A 27073-nucleotide genomic window follows, 5' to 3' on the forward strand; every position below is an offset into this window, starting at 1 on the left:
TTTATATCGCTTCCTTCAATATTCTGATTTTCCATTTTTTGTACCAAAATTGCAATGCACGTGCGCGCGCGTGCATGCACGTGCAAACAAAATGACTATCACTATGCACATCTACAAACGCTATACTATCATCCTGGAAAGTTTCATATCGATCCCTTTTGTAGTTTCTGAGAACACTACCGGACAAAAAAGTACCGGAGAAAAAGAAGAATAATAATAATAATAATAACTAGTTCTAATTGTAACGGGGACCGTTACAGATGTTCCCCAAACCTCCCCCAATTAAAAAGTGATGTCCTTGTGAATCTATAGGAAAAAATCATTTTATTTTAGCCTTTAATTACATGTAGTACGTTCAATATGATCATTTCAGTACCAAGAAATGAAAGAAAGCGTTGCACATGCATACACGCGCACGCGTGTATGATTCCAAATTTTTGTTGATGTTGTTCAACAGGCATTTGTATCATATACCCACATTATGAATTTCATAACGTTTCCACCAAATATAAGGAAGTTATAGCGATTTTAAAATCGTCCAATCAGAAATCAGCACACGTGTATGCACGTGCTGAGCAGTAATTTTAACCACAGCAATTTGTAAGGAGTACCAAGATACATCTAAACCCCTAATATGAATAGAATTTGATGAAAAACAAAAACGTTATCGTCCTTTAAAAATTGAACATTTAAAAAACGTTGCACGCGCATGCGCGTGTGCGTTGGCATTTTTTGTTACACCAACATATAGATACACATATTGTCTACATATGCTGTGAATATCATCTCATTCGCTTCATAAATAAGATAGTTACAAACGTTTTAGCATTATCCAATCAAAATGAAGCGCACGTGCATGCGCGTGCAAATTGGTAATTTTGACCATGTAAATCAGTTAAGGGTCTCAATATCTACCTAAGATATGAATTTCAAGCCATTTCAATGAACAACAAAAAAGTTAGACTGATTCCAAAGTTAGCGTACAAATTTTGTAATGCGCGTGCACGCGCATGCGTGCGCGTGCTGGCAAAATAACTATTATTTTTCATATGTACAAATGATATACTATCATCCTATTTAGGTTTTATATCGCTTCCTTCAATATTCTGATTTTCCATTTTTTGTACCAAAATTGCAATGCACGTGCGCGCGCGTGCATGCACGTGTAAACAAAATGACTATCACTATGCACATCTACAAACGCTATACTATCATCCTGGAAAGTTTCATATCGATCCCTTTTGTAGTTTCTGAGAACACTACCGGACAAAAAAGTACCCGGAGAAAAAGAATAATAATAATAATAATAATAACTAGTTCTAATTGTAACGGGGACCGTTACATATGTTCCCCAAACCTCCCCCAATTAAAAAGTGATGTCCTTGTGAATCTATAGGAAAAAATCATTTTATTTTAGCCTTTAATTACATGTAGTACGTTCAATATGCTCATTTCAGTACCAAAAAAAATGAAAGAAAGCGTTGCACGCGCATACACGTGCACGCGTGTATGATTCCGAATTTTTGTTGATGTCGTTCAACAGGCATTTGTATCATATACCCACAGTGTGAATTTCATAACGTTTCCACCAAATACAAGGAAGTTATAGCGATTTTAAAATCGTCCAATCAGAATTCAGCACACGTGCATGCACGTGCTGAGCAGTAATTCTAACCACAACAATTTGTAAGGAGTAACAAGACACATCTAAACCATTAATATCAATAGAATTTGATGAAAAACAAAAACGTTATCGTCCTTTAAAAATTGAAAATTTAAAAACGTTGCACGCGCATGCGCGTGGGCATTTTTTTCTTACACCAATATATAGATACACATATTGTCTACATATGCTGTGAATATCATCTCATTCACTTCATAAACAAGATAGTTACAAACGTTTTAGTATTATCCAATCAAAATGAAGCGCACGTGCATGCACGTGCAAATTGGTAATTTTGACCATGCAAATCAGTTAAGAGTCTCAATATCTACCTCTGATATGAATTTCAAGCCATTTCAATGAACAACAAAAAAGTTAGACTGATTCCAAAGTTAGTGTACAAATTTTGTAATGCGCGTGCACGCGCATGCGTGCACGTGCTGACAAAATAACTATTATTTTTCATATGTACAAATCATATACTATCATCCTATTTAGGATTTATATCGCTTCCTTCAATATTCTGATTTTCCATTTTTTATACCAAAATTGGAATGCACGTGCGCGCGCGTGCATGCACGTGCAAACAAAATGACTATCACTATGCACATCTACAAACGCTATACTATCATCCTGGAAAGTTTCATATCGATCCCTTTTGTAGTTTCTGAGAACACTACCGGACAAAAAAGTACCGGAGAAAAAGAATAATAATAATAATAATAATAATAATAATAAGAAACAGAGTAAAAACAATATGTTCCCAAACTTTGTTTGGGGAACATAATAACTAGTTCTAATTGTAACGGGGACCGTTACAGATGTTCCCCAAACCTCCCCCAATTAAAAAGTGATGTCCTTGTGAATCTATAGCAAAAAATCATTTTTTAATTACATGTAGTACGTTCAATATGGTCATTTCAGTACCAAGAAATGAAAGAAAGCGTTGAACGTGCATACACGCGCACGCGTGTATGATTCCGATTTTTTGTTGATGTCGTTCAACAGGCATTTGTATCATATACCCACAGTATGAATTTCATAACGTTTCCACCAAATATAAGGAAGTTATAGCGATTTTAAAATCGTCCAATCAGAAATCAGCACACGTGCATGCACGTGATGAGCAGTAATTCTAACCACAGCAATTTGTAAGGAGTACCAAGATACATCTAAACCCCTAATATGAATAGAATTTGATGAAAAACAAAAACGTTATCGTCCTTTAAAAATTGAACATTTAAAAAACGTTGCACGCGCATGCGCGTGTGCGTTGGCATTTTTTGTTACACCAACATATAGATACACATATTGTCTACATATGCTGTGAATATCATCTCATTTGCTTCATAAATAAGATAGTTACAAACATTTTAGCATTATCCAATCAAAATGAAGCGCACGTGCATGCGCGTGCAAATTGGTAATTTTGACCATGTAAATCAGTTTAGGGTCTCAATATCTACCTATGATATGAATTTCAAGCCATTTCAATGAACAACAAAAAAGTTAGACTGATTCCAAAGTTAGCGTACAAATTTTGTAATGCGCGTGCACGCGCATGCGTGCGCGTGCTGGCAAAATAACTATTATTTTTCATATGTACAAATGATATACTATCATCCTATTTAGGTTTTATATCGCTTCCTTCAATATTCTGATTTTCCATTTTTTGTACCAAAATTGCAATGCACGTGCGCGCGCGTGCATGCACGTGCAAACAAAATGACTATCACTATGCACATCTACAAACGCTATACTATCATCCTGGAAAGTTTCATATCGATCCCTTTTGTAGTTTCTGAGAACACTACCGGACAAAAAAGTACCGGAGAAAAAGAATAATAATAATAATAATAATAATAATAATAAGAAACAGAGTAAAAACAATATGTTCCCAAACTTTGTTTGGGGAACATAATAAGAAGAAGAAACAGAGTAAAAACAATATGTTCCCAAACTTTGTTTGGGGAACATAATAATAATAAGAAACAGAGTAAAAACAATATGTTCCCAAACTTTGTTTGGGGAACATAACTAGGGTGAAGTTTACGACCTGTAGTAAGAGGAATTAACAGATTTATTTCATAATACATGTATATATGAAATAGCAAAAAAGCTAACACAGAATATTTATGTTTGAGTGGAATTAAAAGTCATCTCATTATTAATCCAAATGTTAAGCTATACAAGTGTATTTAGTTTAAAAATTAACTGCCAGAAGTCCTCCCTATTTAAGAGTGCTGCAGTTACTAAGTCTCCTGTTAGTTAAAAAATGATAAATCAGACAAAAGATGTTTAACTTCTTGACTAAATAAGATGATGAATTATTATTGTTTTATACATATCACACTCCTTGTTGTAAGTACACACACGGTATTATGTGTAAATACGTGTGCATGTGCGAATGACGTTTTGCCACGGGGGTGTTGGGGTGTTATAAACCACGTGTGTTCTTTTCATTCTCTACCCATAGGTTAGGTGTCACTGCTCGCTAACACCTGCATTGCCGAAATTTTGAAATTCTTGTAAAATGCCTTGTAAATTCTTGTACTAACGTTAAACTAAATTCGCTTAATCAATGTATGATGCAAGATTTTAAGATAAAGTTGTTTTATCGCTAGTAAACAATTCTCAAATTGTTGATTTTAATCAAAATGAATCAACCCCCCCCCCCCCGCCCCCCGATTTGCACCGTTATCATATCTACATTGATCATTCTAATTCTTAAAATCCGTTCCGTTTTCCGTTCCGCGTTTTAGCAACACCCTGATGGCTGCAATCCCGTGGGAAGATTTTGCTTTTACGCATGTGAAATGTATACAGGTAACAACAAAAAAAAAGCAAAGACAATAAATTGATGAAATATGCAAGCTAGACTAGATTTCGCCTCTCGGCAACTTGACAATGTTACCACCAACAACCTCTTCAACCTTTCCCGCCATCTGTACACTAGAAGTATTTTGCTTGGTTACATCATTTCAATGACAATGCAACAGGGAGAAGTCATTATGATCACCGGGGGGAAAATCTAAAGAGATATCTCTTAAGGTTAAAGAGATATCTCTTTTTGAAAATTTAAAGAGATATCTCTCTAACTTAAAGAGATATCTCTTTTTACATCGATAGAGAGATATCTCTTTCCACTAGAGAGATATCTCTTTCTCTTTGAGAAATATCTCTCTAGCTTTGAGAGATATCTCTCAAAGAGAAAGAGATATCTCCCAAGCGTAAAGAAATATTTCAGTTGTTTAAAGAGATATCTCTTTAAACAAAAGAGATATCTCTTTTGGTTAAAGAGATATCTCCCTAGCGTAAAAAGATATCTCTTTAACTTACAGATATCTCTTTAACCAATAGAGATATCTCTCTTATTTAAAGAGATATCTTATTTTACGAATAAATAGTAAAAGGGCTTGCCATATTTACTGGCCAACACTGAAGTAAGAAGTGTGAAAGGTTTGTTTGGACACTATTCGTTAAGGAAAGCACTTAAGTTTTGACAAAATTTACCCTTCTGTCAAGCCACGACTCATCGAAAACCAACGTAATCGTGCTGTTGGGATGCTTCAAGCTGGAATGGCACAAAATATCATAGCAAGACACTTTGGAGTTCATCGGAACACCATCCAGTCATTATGGAGACGTTTCCAACAATCTGGTAACACTCGGGATCGACCACGTTCTGGGCGTCCTCGTGTGACGTCGCGTCGACAGGACAACCACATTAGACTTGTGCACCTGAGAAATCGTTTCCAGACAGCAAGTTTGACTGCTCGTAGCATTCCTAGACTTCGACCAATCAGTTCAAGAACTGTGCGTAATCGTCTGCGCGAGCACATCAGACCAAGGCGTCCAGCGGTGCGCTCAATACTGCTTCTACGTCATCGTATCGCTAGACTAGCGTGGTGCAGACGACATCTGCGATTCAGACTGGGCCAGTATTCTGTTCACTGATGAATCCAGATTTCATTTGGAGTGACGGCCGTTGTAGAGTGTATTGTCGCGTTGGGGAGCGGTACCAGTACGCTTGTGTTGAGCAATGTCGACAATTCGGTGGAGGTAGCATTATGGTGTGGGGTGGAATAACAGCACGTGGAAGGACCCCTCTACAAATTGTCAATGGAAATCTCACCGGTGTACGCTATCGAGACGAAATTATTCAGCGCCATGTGATACCCTTCATACAGAGACAGCAAAATCACATCACTGCAACAAGATAACGCAAGGCCACATTTTGCACGTGAAGTCAGGGACTTTTTTGTTCAACAGAATGTGATGTCTTGCCTTGGCCATCTGTTTCCCTCGATTTATCGCCGATCGAGCACGTCTGGGATGAAATGGAACGACGTCTACGCCGTTTACCAAGTCAGCCAGTGACATTGGCTGAATTAGGCCAGGCTTTAACCAACATCTGGAACAACATCCCTCAAGCATTTCTGAACACTTTAGTGGCATCAATGAAGCGCCGTTGTCAAGCATGCGTGAATGCAAATGGTGGTCACACGCGTTATTAACTTTGTTAATTTAAAGGTCATAGGAGACGATTTTCAAAAAAAAAAATTGTTTTGCACGAAAATGTGCTCTTCTTTAATTACTTAACATATGTAAAGAAGTCATTCAGAAAAAATCGTAAGGTAACAGGTGCTACAAACCGTCAAATGTTGCCGTGGTGTGAAGTATCAAAATAGTAAGATGACTTATCTCCCTTGCTTGATGACGTCAAAAGAGACCAGCCTGACGCAAATGTGTATTTGTTTATACTAACAACTGCGGGTTTCAGCCGTCAAAATGTTCAATGTGCTTACATTCAACTGTAATGTAGCAAGTCAGGTATTTCTATATACTTTTGTCTAAATGATCCGACGTTCAGAAAGACTGTCTTGGGTGTGAAATCTACACCGAGAACACAGAATTCGAAGTTGTTTGACAATCATTTTGCGCGAATACGGGGGTTGATGAGGATCAGTTTCGTTATTGTATTCACTCTACTTTGGCAAAAACTAATGGGTTTGTGAAATTAAATCTTCGACCAGATGTAGTTCTAACTATTTTCGACTAGGCTACAAACCAACGGCAAGCACGGCGAAGACGAGAAAATCCTGCAAAACGTTGACTGTATATAGTACCTAATGACAGTAGACTACATGTAGTACAGATATTCATAATTTAGTATAAACATGATCTGATTTGTTTAGGAATGAAATTTGACTGTGAAATAGTTATATGAAGCTCTTCTGATCAGAATTTTTCTCTCTGAATACAAAGTAAATAAATTGAAGATGAATAGGTCTAACTTTATATGTTGAAAGTTGCATTATCAGACCCCCCCCCCCTTCTTTTCTTTTTGAAAAAGAATGTTCAAAGCTAATGGTGGAGCATATTGAAATTACAAGTTTTTATATCGGGTGAAATAAACCAATTTTTACGGTCATGCAAGATTTCGGGGGTGATTTTTTTTCTTCAAATGAAGAACTAATTTGCACGTTGGTTTCCTTATTAGGGTAAAAAAATTAAACAAAACATAACGTTAAAGGTCGAGGATTTTGAACGACCGGTCGGTTGAATGAATCAACTTGTAAGAATTAAAGCTCGATAAATTTATTTTGTATAAATGAGAACGTTAGCCATTGATAAATTGGGCAGATTATTATTTTTTCTACGTTTTCTTGTATCCATTTGACTGCCTTCGTCAGATACCCAGTATCCGACGATGTATGACAGCCAAACATAGAGTTTCCGACGGGAGTTTCTGCATACTGTGCAGATTTTCAGGCTATGTACAGCTTATGAACCGATCATCGTCCCACACCCCACGATGACTCAACATATTCCAAAACTGTTTAGAAAGTTTTATTCTGTTTGAATTAGTTTTTCTGGACTGCACACCAGAATTCTTTGGATACCTAAAGTTGTCTGTGTGACTCGTCCATAACGCATGGCCTACAAAAACAATCAGGACATTCGGATTTTTCGACAGTTCCTTCAATAACTGGTCCAGACGAAGAATTTGTTCTTCCTCTGGCTTCCAGTTCCAACCATTATACGAAAGAAAGAGCCCTTATAGCGGCTAATGTTATGGTAAATTATTCTTCATATAGGCCCTAATGTCGCAAATTTCATTGTAAAAGAATGTTAAAGCCATTTATATTTATTAGATTCACCTGTTAAACTAAAATAGCTGTAGGCCTACACGATACTTGTAAAAATCCTATGAAAATAAATTTTAAAAAACGGCACTCACGATGTGTGTAAAGGGAATTTCGATCTGGCTATAAAATATATCCAAGTCAGGGTGGAACTTGGGCACATAAAAAAAAGGGGGATGAGGGGGTGCCCACCTTTTTTTGTCAGTCAACCCCCCCCCCTCCTGGGGAAAAAAACGATGCTGTGTCGCTGTGTCTGGATGGGATTAGAAAGCGCAAGTAATAACTATCTATATTTCTCTTATTGTCATCAGAGAATGTACTCTGGAATTATCATACATTTATCATTAACCAGTCAGTATTGTTTCAACCAATCCGGAATAAAAAGGATCTTGATCGATCTTGTTCGTCCTCCGATGAAAAATCGTAGATGTGGCTGGCATTTGCATTAATTATGAGTTCAAAGTGATATCCTTGTATAATAAACTATGGTTCCCCATTCAAAAACTCCTCCAGTTGCGAATAAATCGTCTATGGATGTGCCTTTGTTTTGATTCGCAAATCTGAGTGTGGTCTCTTATGACGTCACAAATTCAGGAAATCAGGAACGATAACGATTTTCCATTCCGACTACCTTTGCACTTCAATTTCTTCGAGTTAATATCGTTCTTAATCTTAAAAAAGTATTTTTATGAGGAGTCTATGAAACAAAGTTGATAATTATGGAGAGAAAACGTATTGTTAAAAACCGTCTCCTATGACCTTTAAATTGTGAAATACATTGCTCCTGGCCGGGTCAGGGGTTCAGACTTGGGGCAGGGTCACTATGCTATATATATACTAGCGGAAAAAAGAAACTGCATTATTTAATATATGAAAAAATAATAGAAAATAACAAATGAACAAATTTTATTTTTTGTAACACTGTTAGCAAATGTATTCGTTACATTTCATAATCCATGAATGTTAACGTCGAATAACGTCAATTTCAGCACACTTGAAAGACACTGCATAACCAAGCATTCAATTTATTTTCCACTACTGTGGAAGTAAAGAAGAGTTTTCTCTCGTGTATGGCCATATTGGCCCCAATCTAGGGCCTAAACCTTTAACCCAGGTGCCATGATTTTCACAACTTACATAGAGGGCCTCATGGACATCAAAACTATGCATTTAGTTTTGTTCATATATGTGTGAGAGGAGAGAATATTTTAAAAGATTTAAGAAATCTCACTATATGGCAATATTGGCCTCACCCTCGGCATTTTTCTAATATTTAATACATTTTCACTAGAGAGCCATATTGGCCCCACCCTAGAGCCTATATCCCTAATCCAGGGGTCATCATTTTCATAAATTAGGTACATAGTTTCATGGACATCATAATCATACATTTAGTGTTTCCTCACACAAATCTGAGAGTAAAGAAGATTTTATAAGATTTAATACATTTTCAATAGAGAATCATATTGACCCACCCTAGGGCCTACACCCCTAACCCAAGGGCCATGATTTTCAAAATTCGGGTAGAGATCTTCATGGACATCATAACCATGCAATTAGTTTCTCTCACAAACATCCGAGAATAGAGAAGATTAGATTTAATATATCTTAATCACTTTTAAAGTCATATACTAGTGAAAGTGAAAGGACCAAACCAATATTGCTGTGTACATAAAAATATTTATTCTGAAGCTTTTTAAGCATTGCTATTCATACCAATACTTTTACAAAATGCACATCATTATGGCCTCCAGTGATAAATTAAAGAACATCTAAATAAAAAGTATCAGATATAATAATTCATATCATTCAAACCAACTCTTCATGAGTTGAGACTTCAAAGGACTAAAGGACAATTAAAATAAACATAAACACACATGAAAATCATTAATAAACTGATGTATCTTATACATGTAAAATCCACATTTTAGATAAAAAAAATTCACAGATTATCAATTATAACAGAATCAAAAAGACTGTCACAAATAAAAATAAACCAACAAATTATACAAAGAACAAAAAGATGTCACATTTTCTTGAAAGTATGAGGCAATATTTCCTTCTTTCAATATTCAAATATTCATTACTTGCATGTAAGCTATAAACAATTGTTCTATAGACAAATTATGTACAGAGAGAATGTCAAAAACATCACAAATATGACTTGTATAGATAATCTCCCCAATTTCATATTGTGCAAGCTTACGTACACAACAAAACTAAGTAACAACATCAACGTGCAAATGACCGTCTATATTCAATGAAATAACTTCTAAATTTTCATAAATCCATTGATTTCAAAATCAGTCTGAAAGGAATACACACATTGTACAAAGAGGAGGAAAAAAATATGACAGGAGGTTCTCTTCACTTCAAGTTAAACTGCAGCTATAATTAGATTTGATAATGTAGATACCTGATTTTCACTGGTGATTGATAAGTGAGGAAGCTAGGTCTTCCCAAACAACCAGGTATCATTTCTAACCTTATTATTATTACAGTGTTTTCATACTGTCCAAATATCTAAAAAGATTACTTCATGCGAGGGGATACACGTGCTGACAGTCATGACGAAGAAATAACCAGTGTGAATTTTTGTTTTAGGTTTACTCACTGGCTGTCTGCTGAGAAACAACATAAAAATCTAATGTTTTGTTTCATGGATCCTTCACCCCTTACAAAAACATCTACAATATTGTGGACTATATCATTTCCTAAGGGAGGTAACTCTGACTAATCATACCTACAGCCTCATTCAATACCGTCACCCTGTATAGTAAAGTAGATCTTGAATGTTTTCTCTCAGATTAAGAACACTGACTACATTGTAAATAAACAAACTAAATTACTTTAAAATAAAAAGGGTTTTTACTCAAATGGAAAATATTCCTTTATCAGTATGTTATTTTTAAAAAGAAATAATAACTTTTAAACATCTGATAGACAGTCATAATCCAGCAATATATACATGTATATTGTATATATATGTTAACACATTATATCTCATTTCTTATTACTACATTTGTGATTGATTTAGAACTATATCTTGTCTCGGACATAAAAATACGTTTTTTCAAGACTTTCACCGGTTAATGCTCGATTTTGATGTCCCAGTTAAATCATGTAGTCGTGACTTGGTAACCCTAGAGCATATCAATATGTTATAGACAGGACTGTGTGGAGTAGTGTTACATAAGGGGAAACATCAGCAAACGTACATGTACATGTAAGTAGAGTAACAGATAGGTTAGTAATTTTCCAACATAACTACATCATATAAGAATTAATGACATCGAACAAAGAATTTGTTGGAGAATAACCTATGAGGTCTCGAGATTTTCCAATATCTAAAGACTGAGGGGGTTATTTTTATTTCTAATCACTACTATGATATCTATAATGTGTACAAAGTACAATTCTTCTTTAGGAGATGAACTGTGGTGATGTACAGCCTTTGCACATGACACCAAAATACACAATCTCAAACACTCATTAAAAATAAAAATGGATTAAGGTGTTGGGGAGGGGGGGGGGGGGGGGGGGGTGTTGAAATTTTAATACCATCAGACCCTAGTGAAATATCACTTAACATATAACATATACTACAGCAATTTTCTTTCTAATAACTGGTACCGACAAACAATACCATGCCAATACAACTTGAGAGATTTGTATTTTAATCAGATTGTGCCAAATGCTATTGATTTTTCCAAATTTTGAAGCTACATGTAAATATGTCACGTACAAACTTCGAGGCTTGCTTTGTAAGAAACATTGTATGAGTCCATTGATTTCTTGACTTCCTCTTATATAGAAAGCAGAGGTCAATAAAATGGTGCTTGTTTGTAAATTACTAAACAATGGATATTTGATTATTTTTTAAAATCTTGTTTATTCAGTGTTTATTTTAAAGGGACTGATTCACGATTTCCCCCCAAATTTTGTTTTTCACTTTAAATGATCAAAATATACAGTCTAATATGTTTTAGAAGGTTTCATAAAAAAAAATTAAGGTTATTTATTATGACAGAAGCTCATTATAGAGAGTTTATTATTTGTTTTGAAAACAAAGATTGAGGTGTGTTATTGTTTACGAAGTTTTCAAAATAAATGGATATTTATTATATATCACATCTCAAGTATACTTTAGGTAAAATGTGTCACTTAAAAGTTAAAATTTGTGATTTTGTACAAAATGAAGATGCTTTAAATTACAAAATTAACGTTTCACTGGTTTATTTGTTTTATACATATTAAAAAGACTTGAGTCTTTGTTTACATAAATACAGAATTATAGCAAAAATATTGCTCTTATCCTTGCATTCAGAAGGTACAAATTTTGGTTGTCAACATTAAATGAGTTATATTTATAATTTTTGACATCAAAATTGAAATCTATTTTTTTCGAAAAACGTGAACCAGTCCCTTTAAAACAAATACCATTTATTGTCACGAAACAATATTCCCATTTTCTTCTATTTTGACAATATTTTCCCCCCACTGAATGGGTATCGGTATGGTACCATTCTCATACAGTAGAAAAAAAAACCCTGTAGTATATTCTACAAATCACAGTTTTACTATGCCATAACAGCAGTACATAATACAATATGTCTATAACTAATTTAGATCAGTCTATACAGTGTATTGTTATGAAAATATATAAAGTTTAACAGATATTTGTTAAAGCTGTATGGTCTGCAAGTTTGGCGTATCTTTCAAAACATAAATAAAAACTTTTTTATAAATTTGGTACACATGTGAATGACATAATTGAATAATCATTACATTTTTTAATTAATTTATCCCCAAAAATATTCATTTGAAACCTTAATGTACAAACACTACCTTGACTGGAGAGTACAATAGAAGTCTGAAGTCACAATCATTGATGACATCTATACACAGTGTCATATCTTTTGTATGGGCTGTACTTCATTTCTTGATGAATGTTTTAGTTTGTGTGCGAGATGGAAATACATGTACATGATAGCAGGGTTTGTATGTAGATAATCTTACGATCTCAAAAATGTTCAAAGCCAAATCATGTTTTCTGTCTCCAGACTTTTGTATACTTGTACTTTGCATGCATACATCGTTTTTCCATTATCCATTATCATTCCCTCCCAATTCACTGCAAAAAAAGGATATGGTATTTACGGATAACAGGACCTTCCATGTGTGAGTACATGTATCTGTGTTTCTGTGCATGATGCTGAGATTGTAGACACTCTACAAGCCACCATTTCTGCTTGATTGATTTCTAATTGATGCTTCAAAGGTTTGTATGAAAATTATTTTGAGGTTTATCAGCAACCCCCCCCCCAAAAAAAACCCAACAGACCATATAGCTTTACAATGACACTACATTATTGTTGATTTATCAAGTTTGTTGTGCCCACTCAAGTTCCAATGTTGTACAGTCATTCAAGTCAGAATTTGTACCTGGTATAATAGGCTAGTGAGCTGATATTTAACATACTATATTTAAAGTAAAAATAAATACCTGAGACTTCGAAATTGTCAACAAGCTTAATTACATTTTCAAAAAACCACCTATCTCAGCACACTAGTTACTGTGCTTTTTCATGATCAGCTACCATCTCACTCCCACTGTAGTGTCCGTTTGAAACATCTTGTTTAGCACAAACCCTGGGAAACCAACCCCTTTCCCTTTCTTTCGTTTGTCCTACAAAAAATATTATTCACAATTTTTTAATCACAATACATCTACTTCATATCATAATGTTATAAACATTACTGCAATTCAGTCTAGATATTTCTATTAATGGATAGAGCAATCTGATTAAAATGCAGATCTCTAAAATAGCACCCAGAGAGCTTGGTATTTTAATCCAAATGGGATGGGAGTCAATAGTAATATCGTATAAATATTACCCTTTGTGATGTTTAGCATTGTAATTTTACAGTATTTCAGGCCTGGGGGTTATAAAACTGTTACCGTACTCATACTCAAACTCAGAAACATACTCAAAAACCCTTGAGCATGTACTCCATTTGAGTATGAGAATGATTTTATAATAGTTTTATAACCTTCTCTTTTGAGTATGAGTATGATTTAGAGCACATAGTTTGAGTTTGAGTATGAAAATGTGCTCAAAAAAGTTTTATAACCTCCAGGCCTTATTTCACTACAGGAAAACTTTACCATTGATGAGTTTTCTGCAGCCTCAAAGGCCACCATCAGAACATCCTGATAACATTGTTTAACCTTCTATAGCAAAATAAAAATAAATTTCCTCTCTAACCTTTCCATTTTCCTTCTAAGTTGACTTTTGTTCCATATAACCAGTGCCTGAAAAGAAGAGAATAACAAAATACCACAGATGTTATCATACTGAAAAACACACTATGGGTAATACTGCACAGACTCAAACTTACATGTACAGTGTACATGAACCTGTCAATGCATCATATATCTAATGATGTTCATATACAGTAAAATATCTGTATCTCGAATATGGTTTATCTTGAATACCCCGCTTGAGTCAAAGTCGACCATCGGTCCCGGTCATTTTCCCTATATAAATTATTAAAAAAACTTCTGATATTTCGAACACAGTAATCTTGAATACTCCGCTTGTATCGAAGTATTTTCAAGGTCCCATGCCCTAAATTCACCTGGTTTATCTCGAAGTGCAGTCAATTTTCCGCTCTGCTTACCATACCTGGCGTCATTAAGTCAAACATTCACACCCGCGACTACCTCAATTACATATAATTAATGACCGCTAATTCACGCTCGCCTTTTTCAAGTAGACCCGGATCATGATAAATAGTTCAACAGCTTGGGTGATTAGTGAAGCCTTCCAACATTACTGCTAAAGTTCGCCGCCAATTATGAACTAACACGCCCGATTCCAGGGATGGTATTTTGAATGATACATGCTATATCATTAACATGTGGGTTAGATAAACACACAAAATTGTCGAAGTGCGCTTGAAGTTAATGCTCATAATAACGATAATGCATTTAATAATACACGCTTCATCATTAAAACTAGTACAGAAAAAACATAAAAATTTATTTGATAAATATTTAAAAGTTGTTTTTTTTTTAAAATCCGTCTTTTTTGTTTTTTACGTGATAGGTTCTTTCACTACAACGCAATAGCTACAACCCAGTCGAGCCTGGACATCAGTAAACTTAAAATGTAAGTATACAGGTACTATCATCTTAATTTTGAAACACATTATGAATTCAATTGGATATTTATACATATTTAAAAAAAACCCGAAAAGTTTGTCTTTGTGAAATTCACAATATTAAATTAGAAACGGCCAGGGGATTGTTGTTTATAATGCAAATCCCATACTATGCATCAAATATCCTTCTTCAAAAAAATATCCAAGATCGATTTTGGATATCTCGGAAGTTTTTTCGAGGTCCTTCGGACTTCAAGATAGAGATATTTACTGTATATTCAACATATATATATATGTAAATAAATACTGCACAGTCTTAAACGTTCCTGTCAACGCATTATATATCTAATGATGTTCTTATAATTCAACAGATATATATATTATGCACTCGTTAATAAAAGGTGTTCTTTCTTTATTTGATGTCATATTGACTTACTTTTTCCATCGGGTGACCAAGACTCTGTCTCCCACTTTCATACTTATTCTGGGTTCATCAGTGCACGGAAAGTTCACACACACTCTCCAGCCCATTCTGAGGGGTAACCAGGAACCATTGTACACTTTGCCAATCACATACTCCACAGTTCTCTCCCTTTTCAAGGCCTTTTGACAGATTTGTTCAATCTACAAAATGAAAAAATAAATCAATAATATACAGTTATTTCAAATATATCTTAGAGGAAAATATTTTACTAACAGCTCTGTAAATACAATGTACATGTATGTCATTTTAAAAATAGTTTTGTTGTTAATTTCACAAATAAAGGTACATATGTACTAATGATTAAGATTTCTTTATTTCCAACCTAACATGATTAGTGTATCTATAATGGTGTTATATAATAACTATGGCACATGAACCTTTTGATCTCATTCCATTTGAAAGGAATAGGTTGAAATTTAAATTCATTTTTGACTATATCAACTTTCTGACATTTTCAGTCAGCCTTTAACATTTATATAATATTTGCGATGCACACACTCCACACATAATCAAAATTTAAAAAATGGCGTTGACAAGTTCTTACATTGATTCGTCTTTTGTATACGTAGGAAAAAGGACCTATCAAATCAAATTCATTTGCTAGATCATGTGTAGAACACAACAGTAGTGTTAAATCTAAAGCAAACTAGCATGGTGCCGTGCCATGCCCTTTTTGGCTGGCGCCATGCCCTTTTTAATTGGACCATGCCCTGTTTTCTCTATAAAATTTAAAATTTGTTAACATAAACAATTGTTCTTTATTTCACAACGTTGATTGAAAAGTTTAAAATCAAGGCAGCAGGTATTAACTTTTAAAGAGGCTAAATGATTATTCTATTACTATCATAGTATGATATAATGAAAGTGACCCGAAATAGCCGCAACGAAAAGTTTCCTTTTGAACATGATATGTGTGCCTTCTCTAGATCCTAAATTTAACACTACAACTGGGTATAGATTGATATGCACAAATTCGTGGAACCATGGTCAGCACTTAGTTCTTTCAAAAAGAAAGTGTGTCAAAAACATGGGTCATATTTTCAAACTATTTTCATTTACAGTAAAACAAGGTTTTAGCGAACCTCAAAGACCAGTGAAAAGTTTTTTGTTATAACCAAACTTTACTTTATTTTCCTCTCATAGGGGTCTGTCTTGTGGGGATCCAGGTTAGAGTACATGTAAGTCCCCAGTATCCCTTGCTTGTCGTAAGAGGCGACTAAATGGGGCGGTCCTTGGGATGAGACCACAAAAACCGAGGCCCCATGTTACAGCACGTGCCAGCCCCTCATAAAAGGGCCCTACTCGATTTTTTTTTTATTTTCGCAAAAATTACGATTTCAAACAAAGTTGCTTCCCAGTGACATGAGTGAATGATTAAAGTCACAGAATGTAGGTTTTATATCTTCTACCAAGGATTCTTTGAATGTTAACTTGATTAACACTTTGTGTGATGCCTTCTGTCATTAATTTTTTTTTTCTCGGGAAATTAAAATAAAAGAATAAAATCCTCACACCCACCCCATATTTTTTTGTGAACTCGGATGATAATCTACTAATTAAGTTGAATTGGCCTAATGGTGACGTCATCACATGGGTGAAAATTCTCAAGAGGGATGTTAAACAATATACAATCAATCAATCCTCTCATAGTGAAATAAACATCACTTCGTAATAAGAATGAATTCGTTGTAAGCATGTTTTACTGTATACCGCAGTGTTTTGTATGCATATCTATTAGAATTTTACATTTCATTTCATTGATGGAGTATTGTAGATCAATCAAAATGGAACAAGATTTGGGGAAGCATATAGAAAAGACGGTCAAAAACAGAAACAACAAGGTTTGTTGCTGTCCTACATACCATTTTCATTATGGGCAGTAAATATGTTTTAAGTAGTATTGATATCTCTATTATAATTCAACATACGAAAGAGAGAGGATATGTTTGTTCCAAGAACATTTATGCTATCACCAAATTTAAAGAAATCAGTATATCTTAATCATGAAAACACGAACATTTCTCATGCAAGAATGTTTCACAGCATTTTCATTTACACAAACTTCTTCAAGGAATTTCAAGTAAATCACTTACAGTGAGTGTGTACTGATTGCATTCAGGAACTACATTCCATGTTATACCATCTGACTTTGGCTTGCCACTGAAGGTGAAAACTTCACATAGATTTCTCCAGCACCCAAGGTTGTATGGGTAAATAAATTCCCCTTCCTCCTCATCGCGATCCCGGTCCTTTGCCTGTACATCACAACAGAATGATTATTTATACAAAGCACACACAACTATCTAGTTCTCTAATTACTGTAAGTGTACTGATCTCATTTCAGTGGGTTATTTTGCATCAAGTAATAAATTGAATTTTAAACTGATCTTCAATGGATAGATCTCAAGGTCACACTTACTAGGATGTGACTAATAAGCGTAATTGCACCAAGAACACAAAAACTTTTTTTTAAACACTCCAAAAGTAAAATTATATTATTACATTCATTATATTAATCTATAGGAAAAATCTCAATAGAATCTATAGAAAACAAGAGGTACTGTGAGCAATGCTCACTAAGAATACCCCCCGCTTACCCCAATCTCCCAAAGGGTGTTGTTAATAGGTATAAATTACCTCTTTCCTGAGTGTAAAAATATGGTATGCCTTTGTAGAAGAAAATGGAAGATATAGTCTGAACACAAATCCATGGCATAAACCTATAATTTTGACCTTGAGATCAAAGGTCACAGTCATAAAGAGGTCATAAATGTACATGACACATAGTCTCATGGTGATACACCATTGTCTTATGGTATGACTATGTCAAAACCCTATAATCAATTTTGACCTTGAGGTCAAAGTTCAAGGTCATATAGGTCATGAAGGTACCTCACACATCGTCTCATGGTGATACACTCATGTGTCAAATATGGTATGCCTATGTCAAAGAACAAAGAAGTCATGGCCCGGACACGAATCCATTGTAAAAACCTTTAATTTTGACCTTGAGGTTAAGGTCATGAAGGTACATGACACATCATCTCATGGTGATACACTCATGTGTCAAATATGGTATGCCTATGTCAAAGAACAAGAAGTCATGGCCCGGACACGAATCCATTGTAAAAACCTTTAATTTTGACCTTGATGTTAAGGTCATATGGAGGTCATGAAGGTACATGACACATCATCTCATGGTGATACACTCATGTGTCAAATATGGTATGCCTATGTCAAAGAACAAAGAAGTTAAGGCCCGGACACGAATCCATTGTAAGAAACCTTTAATTTTGACCTTGAAGTCAAGGGTCAAGGTCATATAGAGGTCATGAAGGTACTCAACACATCGTCTCATGGTGATCCATCTGTGTGCCAAATATGGTATGCCTAAGTCAAAGAACAAAGAAGTTATGGCCCGGACACGAATCTGCACAGACGGACAGAGTGATTCCTATATAACCCTCAGAACTTCGTTCGGGGGGTATAAAAATCAAAATATTCAACAAATGTATATAAATATTCTTTAATAAATATATATTGAGTGTCAAAGGAAGTCTTTGTACAGAACAGTTGGATTGGTGCATTTTGTATTACCTTTTCTATGATCCACTGCTCTATTCCAGTTTCATTCTTAATAATGCATTTCATCTGAAAACGAAAGCAATTTGTTTTAATGAGACAAAGATGAAGATATTATAGCAGACTTTGTGAGAATAACGAATTGCATCACATGGCACTGTTGAAAATTTCATTTATGACAAAAATGTCAATTGTTGTGTTTCTGCTACCACCCAAGTAAAAAATTAGGTACATGTAGGTCTGTAGGAAATAAATGATATTTTTCTCTCAAAGTTTTAAAGAGTACACCACCACCCCCCCACCCCCCCCCTCTAAAAAAAACCCCATTCTGATCACACCCTGACCTAAACAATGTTTCTTTAAGGATATCTTACACAATATGGAAAATAAATTCTAGGGTAGGGTTTGATTTAGGGTTAGTCGAGTTAGTAAAAACACAACAATTTTTTACTTTTAGGCCTTATGATATAAATTTAGAAGTAATGAGAGAAACAACTAAAAGCAATAATTTTTAAAGTTCTCATTAGATTTCTTACTTGTATAGAAAACAGCATGCCCACAGCAATAGTCACCCCAATGGCGAGGCCAATGGCAAACATTGCACAAATAAATCCAACAAAGTCCAGGTGAACTACAGGCTCATTTGTGTAGTAAAAGTAGTATTGCTGTAAGCATAAAATGATGCTCATTGTTATTTGCTAACAAAATGGAAATTATTGTTATATCATTGTGAGTTAAATTTTTGTTTTAAGATATGGACAGAGTTACTGACTTAAAAAATGTAAATCCTTCACACACAAGAAAAACTGAACAACAAATCACACCCCACATCCCCCAAAACACACACACACAAAATTTACCCTAACATAATAAGTGACTCTACAATAGCTAAATAACATATGCATGTACCAATAGCTACACAACGTATGTGTGTTTGTGTGTGTATGAGTGTAAAGCATGTTTATGTGCAATGATTAAAACAAGAGGCCCATGGGCCACATCGCTTACCTGAGTCACCTTGGCCCATATCTGAAGACTTTCCATATATATTTGCATGTAAAACCTTAGTCCCTATTATGGCCCAAACTACCCTTTGCAAACTTGAAACTACACTATGTCAGAAAGCTTTCATGTAAATGTCAACTTCTTTGGCCCAATGGTTCTTGAGAAGAAGAATTTTAAAGCTTTTTCCTATATTTGTAGGTAAAACTTTGACCCCCCCCCCCCCCCCCCCCCGGGGGCCATGATTTGAACAAACTTGAATCTGCACTATGTCAGAAAGTTTTCTTGTAAAAATCGGCTTTTCTGGCTCAGTGGTTCTTGAGAAGAAGATTTTTATAGATTTTTCTTATATATTTGTATGTAAAACTTTGATCCCCTATTGTGGCCCCATCCAACCCCCGGGGCCCATGATTTGAACAAACTTGAATCTGCATTATGTCAGGAAGCTTTCATGTAAATCTCAGCTTTTCTGGCTTAGTGGTTCTTGAGAAGAAGAATTTTAAAGCTTTTCCCTATATATTTGTGTGCAAAACTTTGATCCCCCCTTGGAGCCCCATCCTATCCCCAGGGGCCATGATTTGAACAAACTTGAATCTGCACTATGTCAGAAAGTTTTCATGTAAAAATCAGCTTTTCTGACTCAGTGGTTCTTGAGAAGAAGATTTTTAAAGATTTTTCCTATATATTTGTATGTAAAACTTTGATCCCCTATTGTGGCCTCATCCAACCCCCGGGGACCATGATTTGAACAAATCTGAATCTGAATTATGTCAGGAAGCTTTCATGTAAATCTCAGCTTTTCTGGCTTAGTGGTTCTTGAGAAGATTTTTAAAGTTTTTCCCTATATATTTGTATGTAAACCTTTGATCCCCCCTTGTGGCCCCATCCTTGCACCGGGGGCCATGATTTGTACAAACTTGAATCTGCAATATGTCAGGAAGCTTTCAGGTAAATTTCAGCTCTTCTGGCCCAGTGGTTCTTGAGAAGAAGATTTTTAAATGACCCCACCCTATTTTTGTGATTATCTCCCCTTTGAAAGGGACATGGCCTTCATTTGAACAAACTTGAAAGCCCTTCACTCAAGGATGCTTTTGGCCATGTTTGGTTGAAATTGGCCCAGTGGTTCTGGAGAAGAAGTCGAAAATGTGAAAAGTTTAACAGACAGACGGACAGACGACGGACAAAAAGCGATCAGAAAAGCTCACTTGAGCTTTCAGCTCAGGTGAGCTAAAAAAAAAGATAAAACTAGTATTTTTTTCTCTTGTTACTTCTTTTAGTCTACTTTTAATGGATACATAATATATGCATGAACCTAGTACAATCTATTTTTATTACTTTACCCATTTGTTTCCATTTGATGTAAGCATTTGCTAATTATCTTTTCTTTCTTCAAGCATTTTCTTTTAGAAACAATGAATGAATTGAATATATTGTAAACTTACCCAATTTAAAGCCCTATATACAGAACAAATCAAAATGATGGCTGCGTGTACACAACCTATTGGAGCAAATAATAGAAAATAGGTGAAGTTGGCATGGTTCAAATGTCCACAACAGGTGTTTATCCATGGGCAGTGGTGGTCCATTTTTATCACACATCTGAAAGGAATTATTCTTGAAAATAATAACATACCATAGTATTTTTCAGTAATTTGAAAATAGTCCTCACGAGTCATTAACAACCTCAGCAATACACGGTGTCACCGAAATATTTTTAAACATAAAAACGGTCCTTAAAATGTCATGCTTAAGATATGGACCACTCTTTAATATCAAAATAGTATTACTGTCAGGTGTACTAGAACATGTAGCTGCAGAACTGTGCCTTTCATGTCAGTAAATTGGTAGGGCTGAAACGATTCACCGAAATATTGATACTGTTTAATATAAGCTGTCGATTCAATGTTCAATTCATTGTCTCGATTTTCGGTTTGATACGTTTATTACAAACTGGTTCAGTAAAATACATCAGGTTCGGCATGTAATGATTATTTTTACCTGCATGAGGGACAAAATAGCATCAAATAACGTTCAGACTGTTGTTTATCTCGAGTCTTACGAAAATAATAAACTTTATCAGTTTAAACTACAGGGCCAATATGCATCTAACCATTTGGCAATTTGGAAGCATTTTGCTTTTAAAATTATGAATGTGAATCTTGGTAATTAAACTTTTCTTCAATGTTATTATTGGTTTCTTCTGTAAATTGTATCGTATTGAAAGTATTGAATCGTGGCATAAGTATTGCAATATGTATCGTATCGTGAAGGGGGCGTATCGTTTCAGCCCTATAAATTGGTGTGGATGACTGGTCACATTTTTTCAGACTAAGTTGTTACAGATCTGCAGTTAATGTACTAGTTATCAGGTTATAAACCTATCTCTAACCTGTTGCATTTTCTGCAATGGTGTGCTCTGGGACTCTTATATCCTTTGCAAAATTCACAATACTGTAAATACACTCTATCATCTTTGTTTGCCTGTAATAAAATCCCAATTGTTTCAGTTACAGCAAATAATTTATCTGATACTTTTATCTTATTGAATTGTTTGATCATTAAATTTTACCTATAATAACATTTAATTAACAAGAATGCTTTACCTGTAGCTATTACATGACATGAAGCAGTGTAATTAACATAAGATTGTATGCCACTAAATACGTAAATATGAACACTGCACATTTCTTAATGGTAATATGCATTATATTCATTATATTTTACAAACTGCATGTGTTGTAATTATCCAAGGACTAGTATTATCTGTCTACTGTTTATTGCTTAGCTGCATTTTGTAAAGACTGTAAATATGATAAATGTTCATTCAACTTACAGGCTCCCAACCTAATGGTACAAATCCTGGTCCTTTAAAGGCTGCGAGGAAGTAATTATACAAAATGAGAAATAACCAGGTAAAATAGATCATCAAGTTTATCCAACTCCCTTTCATCCGAGCAGGCCACCACATCAACGAACACTTAAATCCTACTACTGTGATGATGAAAATGACTGACAGGGCTAGGATTGGGCCCCAGTGCAGAAGCTGTCTTATGCCTGGCATGGCTGTTATGGTTAGATCAGCATTTGATATCTGTAATTAGAACAATACAATATCTGAGATACAATCAAACATAATATTACATGTAACAATCATAGATGTTTCCCACCTTAATCTGCATGTAAATGCATACGCTAATATTAAAAATAATGATGGGTTAAATCTGTATATTCATTTTAAAAGGATGTAGTGAATAATTTACAAATAATCACTGATAATAAGATAAGGAGCGCCTATGATAAAAGATCCGTAAACTAATCCCCTGCACTGAACATATATGCAAAAATCCGTTAAACAATCTATTTCCATAAAATATCTTGCACTACAAAAGACCAATATAGTTTTAAAATTGCGATAAACAAATTTTGAAGATTTTTACCACAGTCTAGCCCTGGAAACACGAAAATCTCAAGTTGTGGTGTTTTTGAAAGCTTTTCCTCCAATAGGTAAAACGTTTAAAAGACAGAGGTTTGAATGAATGCACATAAAGCGTTCTTAAGTTGATTCGATATATTTAAGAAGAACAATTCATTTTGAAAACTGTATCAGAATTCACAACGTTTGAAATTTTGTGTTGAAGAATATGTTGTTAATCATATGTTTTCTTTATGGTAATTAGGTATACAACATACAAATCTTAATTATACAATGTAAATCGACAGAATAGTCCTAAGTACGCAATACCTAAACTATATAGAAAAAAAAAATTTTCAAGATGGCGCAGGACTCGACAGAAATCAGGAAAAAATTGTTTCGATCACCTATGGTAGAAGGTGACAGATTAGCTGGTAATTATATGTAGTTTAAGATGTAATGCTGTGTTTTCCTCGGATGAATTCTTTGTCAGACAATAGGTCACAGGAATCAGTAGTTAGTTTTTTCACTGGACAGGTTCAGTCTAATTCCCAAGCTGTTATAGGTTCTATATATCTACTTGTATACTATCAGTGTTACTGAATTTCATGATCTATAACTGAATTGCACTCTATTTTTCCTTTGTTATTTAAAAATTTAACTTTAATTACATAATTTTCTTGGCTTGGAGCAAGAAATTTATAGAAGGAAACTCTCTTCATGTTGCAGTGGAGTTATGAATGTACGTTTAACTTTTCGTTTACTTTCAGACAACAGTACATCTATGAATCTAATGACAAGGTTACACATTGAGCACAATATGGAACATGTGTACAAAACAGCAAACAGGGGTATTACTTTTATTTTGTCTTTATATTTCATGAGACTCATTTACCTTTAAGACATTTTTCATGTATCCCCACAATCTACCTGTCTACAAAACTTAAGCTAACTTGATACTATGATAATATCATTCTTAGTCTTATATTGACAGTATTCATCTTGAGCATTTTCATGTATTAGTTCAGTTTTGTTGCTCCTTGATTGTAAATAATGGGACATCACACAATCTGACATAATATTTACGAATAGGGAGCTACAGAACTGGAGCTAATACATGTGTGTGCTAATTTCTGATCAATAACAAAATATAAAATATTAAATTATTTTCCCTTTGCAATTCATTGTGAGAGGGGATATAGTAAGAGGTCTGTTCATGTATGTGTGTGTAACACTGAGCTTGTAGACACTCTACAGGCCACATTTTTTGCTCTGTTGATTTCATACTTTACATATAGCTTTGTTATCAAGAGGGAAAAAAAACCTATTGATTTTGGGGTTAAAAGGTCATTGTCACTATAGGACTTCATAGAAAAAGCTTGTAGACATTCAATTGTGAGGGGATATGCCCGGCTATGATTGCTTTAAATAACCCTTGACTTACAATGAAGCTAAATATTAAGCATGCTAAAGTAAGTTCACTTACAGTATTTGATGTACATCTTTCAATTTCAAATGAAATTTTAGAAGATTTGCTGTTTCACTATCACATTTCCTGCTGTAGATATAATATTATTGACAAAAAGTGTATCATTATCGGAGGATTCAAGAATCAAAAGTACTAAAATTTCTTATTAGCAGTTTCAAGCATATGGACTCTGCAGCTCTGAATGTGCAATTCATTACAAACTTGATAAAAAGGAGATATGGGTACTAAATCACGTACATTTATGCAGACACAGGTTTTCTTTGAGACAGCTTGATGTAAGACAGGTTAGACTTGGTCCCTACCTGATATATCATTGGGAGATAGACAGGTAGACTTGGTCCCAACCTGATATATCATTGGGAGATAGACAGGTAGACTTGGTCCCTACCTGATATATCATTGGGAGATAGACAGGTAGACTTGGTCCCTACCTGATATATCATTGGGAGATAGACATGCAGACTTGGTCCCTACCTGATATATCATTGGGAGATAGACAGGTAGACCCAAGTCACCTGTTACACGGTGGTGAATGATCATGTGACTTTGACATGATCAATTGCAAGGAAAATAGTGAGATGTAAGTCAACACAAGGGAAAATTCAAATGAGTAAGTAACACCTTTATCAAAATAGAATTGTCGCATAACTTATGTCAACATTAGAAGAATTTTCTCAGGAACAAATCTTTGCTTACAATGTATATGTAAGAAACAGAGAACCCTGACAGTTTTTTGGTGTTCGGAAAGTGTTTGACTGAAAACAAAATGTTCTCTGCTTCTAAGTCATGTAGAACTACCATTTTAGTATAGATTTGTTCCTGAGAAAATTCTTCAATTGTTGATATAAGTTATGTGGCAATTCGTTATTCATAAATGCGTTACTTACTCATTTGAGTTTGCCTTGTGTTGACTTTCGTCGCTATTTTCCATGTAATTGATCATTTCAAAGTCATGTGATTTGCCACTGTGTGATAGGTTGCATTGATTCGAAAAAATGTAAACAAAAGTAGAAATCCAACTGGTGGCAAAATAGTGTTGCAGCTATGCTCATAGCATAACTTATATCAACAATTGAAGAATTTTCTCAGGAACAAATCTATACTAAAATGGTAGTTCTACATGACTTAGAAGCAGAGAACATTTACCTTTAAAGCTTTAAAAATGGCACATATGATCATGACTTTGAAATTCACAATAAAAAATTCAGTCAGCTGATTGATGAGTCCCTGTTGTAAAATATTAAGAAAAAAGGTACCTCGTTATTTCATTTCATAGAAGTTTACAAAATACATGTACAGACAATGAAAAATTGTGTAAAGTCTGTAGACTAATTGATTTGTTATATGTTTTTAGATATACATGAACAAAGGCTGAAGCAGTTAAGACAGAAACTGAAGACATTAGAGGAAGATGACTGGCGATATCCTCCAGTGGAGAAATTGATTGGTCTACAATGACAGGTTCTTGTACGATTACAGAGTGATGGAGAATACTCAGACTGTCCAGAAATAAAGGAACTGTGGAGCTAGTGGCAAGCCCATTGACCCATGGAACTCTCAAGGGGCATTGCATAGTGGCAATGATGACCTTGGATTTTGATGCAATGAATCATGACCTTTTATTTATTTGTCTGAATGATGTCATTTTCTACTTGTGAAAGGTGCATTAGACTTTCATTTGCATCCTGATTGATTAAGTCCTTGTGGTTTATGCAAATTAAATGAGTTATCTGGGGTATAAGAGTTGTCTTTCTTTTCACAAAGCTATAGTTTTGTAATAACATGCTCCTTCGATTACATTCCATGGTTTGTGTTGTGCGCTCTCACCTCTGCAACATGCATTAGATCCTCGTTATCAGCAGGGCAGTGGTCATATGTTAGAGAGTATGGTGGTTACCCACCTGTACGTGAGAGACTCCGGTTTCCTCCCAAACCAATGGCCGCCACCCACCCCTATGCATGTACATGTATATTCATATCCAATGTATATCATTGCAAATCACAATATATGTATTCACATTTTCCAATGTTTTGTTAGTATATGTAATAAATATGTACTGTTTATCGATGAAACCTCAAACATTTCATATTGATAAACAAAAAAACACTACATCAAAGTACAAAA

General features: G+C 34.7%; 2 protein-coding genes across 2 annotated transcripts; one reads left to right on the plus strand and one right to left on the minus strand.

Annotated features, from left to right (window-relative positions):
* Nucleotides 1–9472: 9472 nt before the first annotated feature.
* On the minus strand, nucleotides 9473–23569 carry LOC125664657 (palmitoyltransferase ZDHHC6-like). The gene is made up of 10 exons (XM_048897499.2): nucleotides 23485–23569; nucleotides 22881–23138; nucleotides 22437–22528; nucleotides 21490–21646; nucleotides 19582–19710; nucleotides 19061–19114; nucleotides 17557–17718; nucleotides 15416–15603; nucleotides 14082–14128; nucleotides 9473–13501 (listed from the first exon to the last, which is right to left on the minus strand). Exons 2-10 carry the CDS (start codon nucleotides 23106–23108, stop codon nucleotides 13386–13388), a joined length of 1173 nt encoding a protein of 390 aa, XP_048753456.1. The 5' UTR covers nucleotides 23109–23138; nucleotides 23485–23569; the 3' UTR covers nucleotides 9473–13385.
* Nucleotides 23570–23795: 226 nt separating this feature from the next.
* Nucleotides 23796–27073, plus strand: LOC125664681 (anaphase-promoting complex subunit 16-like). The gene is made up of 3 exons (XM_048897541.2): nucleotides 23796–23893; nucleotides 24230–24310; nucleotides 26303–27073. The coding sequence occupies exons 1-3, from the start codon at nucleotides 23821–23823 to the stop codon at nucleotides 26404–26406; spliced, it is 258 nt and encodes an 85-aa protein (XP_048753498.1). The 5' UTR covers nucleotides 23796–23820; the 3' UTR covers nucleotides 26407–27073.

This window comes from Ostrea edulis, chromosome 4 (genome assembly GCF_947568905.1).
Source record: "Ostrea edulis chromosome 4, xbOstEdul1.1, whole genome shotgun sequence".
NCBI lineage: Eukaryota > Metazoa > Mollusca > Bivalvia > Ostreida > Ostreidae > Ostrea > Ostrea edulis.

Excerpts from the sequence above, each read along its gene's own strand:
- LOC125664657 (XM_048897499.2), bottom strand. The coding sequence starts at position 23,108 with ATGCCAGGCATAAGACAGCTTCTGCACTGGGGCCCAATCCTAGCCCTG. Across the intron at positions 15,604-17,556 it reads GCAATCAGTACACACTCACT|ATTGAACAAATCTGTCAAAA; the intron begins GTAAGTGATTTA and ends TTCATTTTGTAG. Across the intron at positions 13,502-14,081 it reads CTTAGAAGGAAAATGGAAAG|GACAAACGAAAGAAAGGGAA; the intron begins GTTAGAGAGGAA and ends TATTTTTTGTAG.
- LOC125664681 (XM_048897541.2), top strand. The coding sequence starts at position 23,821 with ATGGCGCAGGACTCGACAGAAATCAGGAAAAAATTGTTTCGATCACCT. Across the intron at positions 23,894-24,229 it reads AGAAGGTGACAGATTAGCTG|ACAACAGTACATCTATGAAT; the intron begins GTAATTATATGT and ends GTTTACTTTCAG. Across the intron at positions 24,311-26,302 it reads GTACAAAACAGCAAACAGGG|ATATACATGAACAAAGGCTG; the intron begins GTATTACTTTTA and ends ATATGTTTTTAG.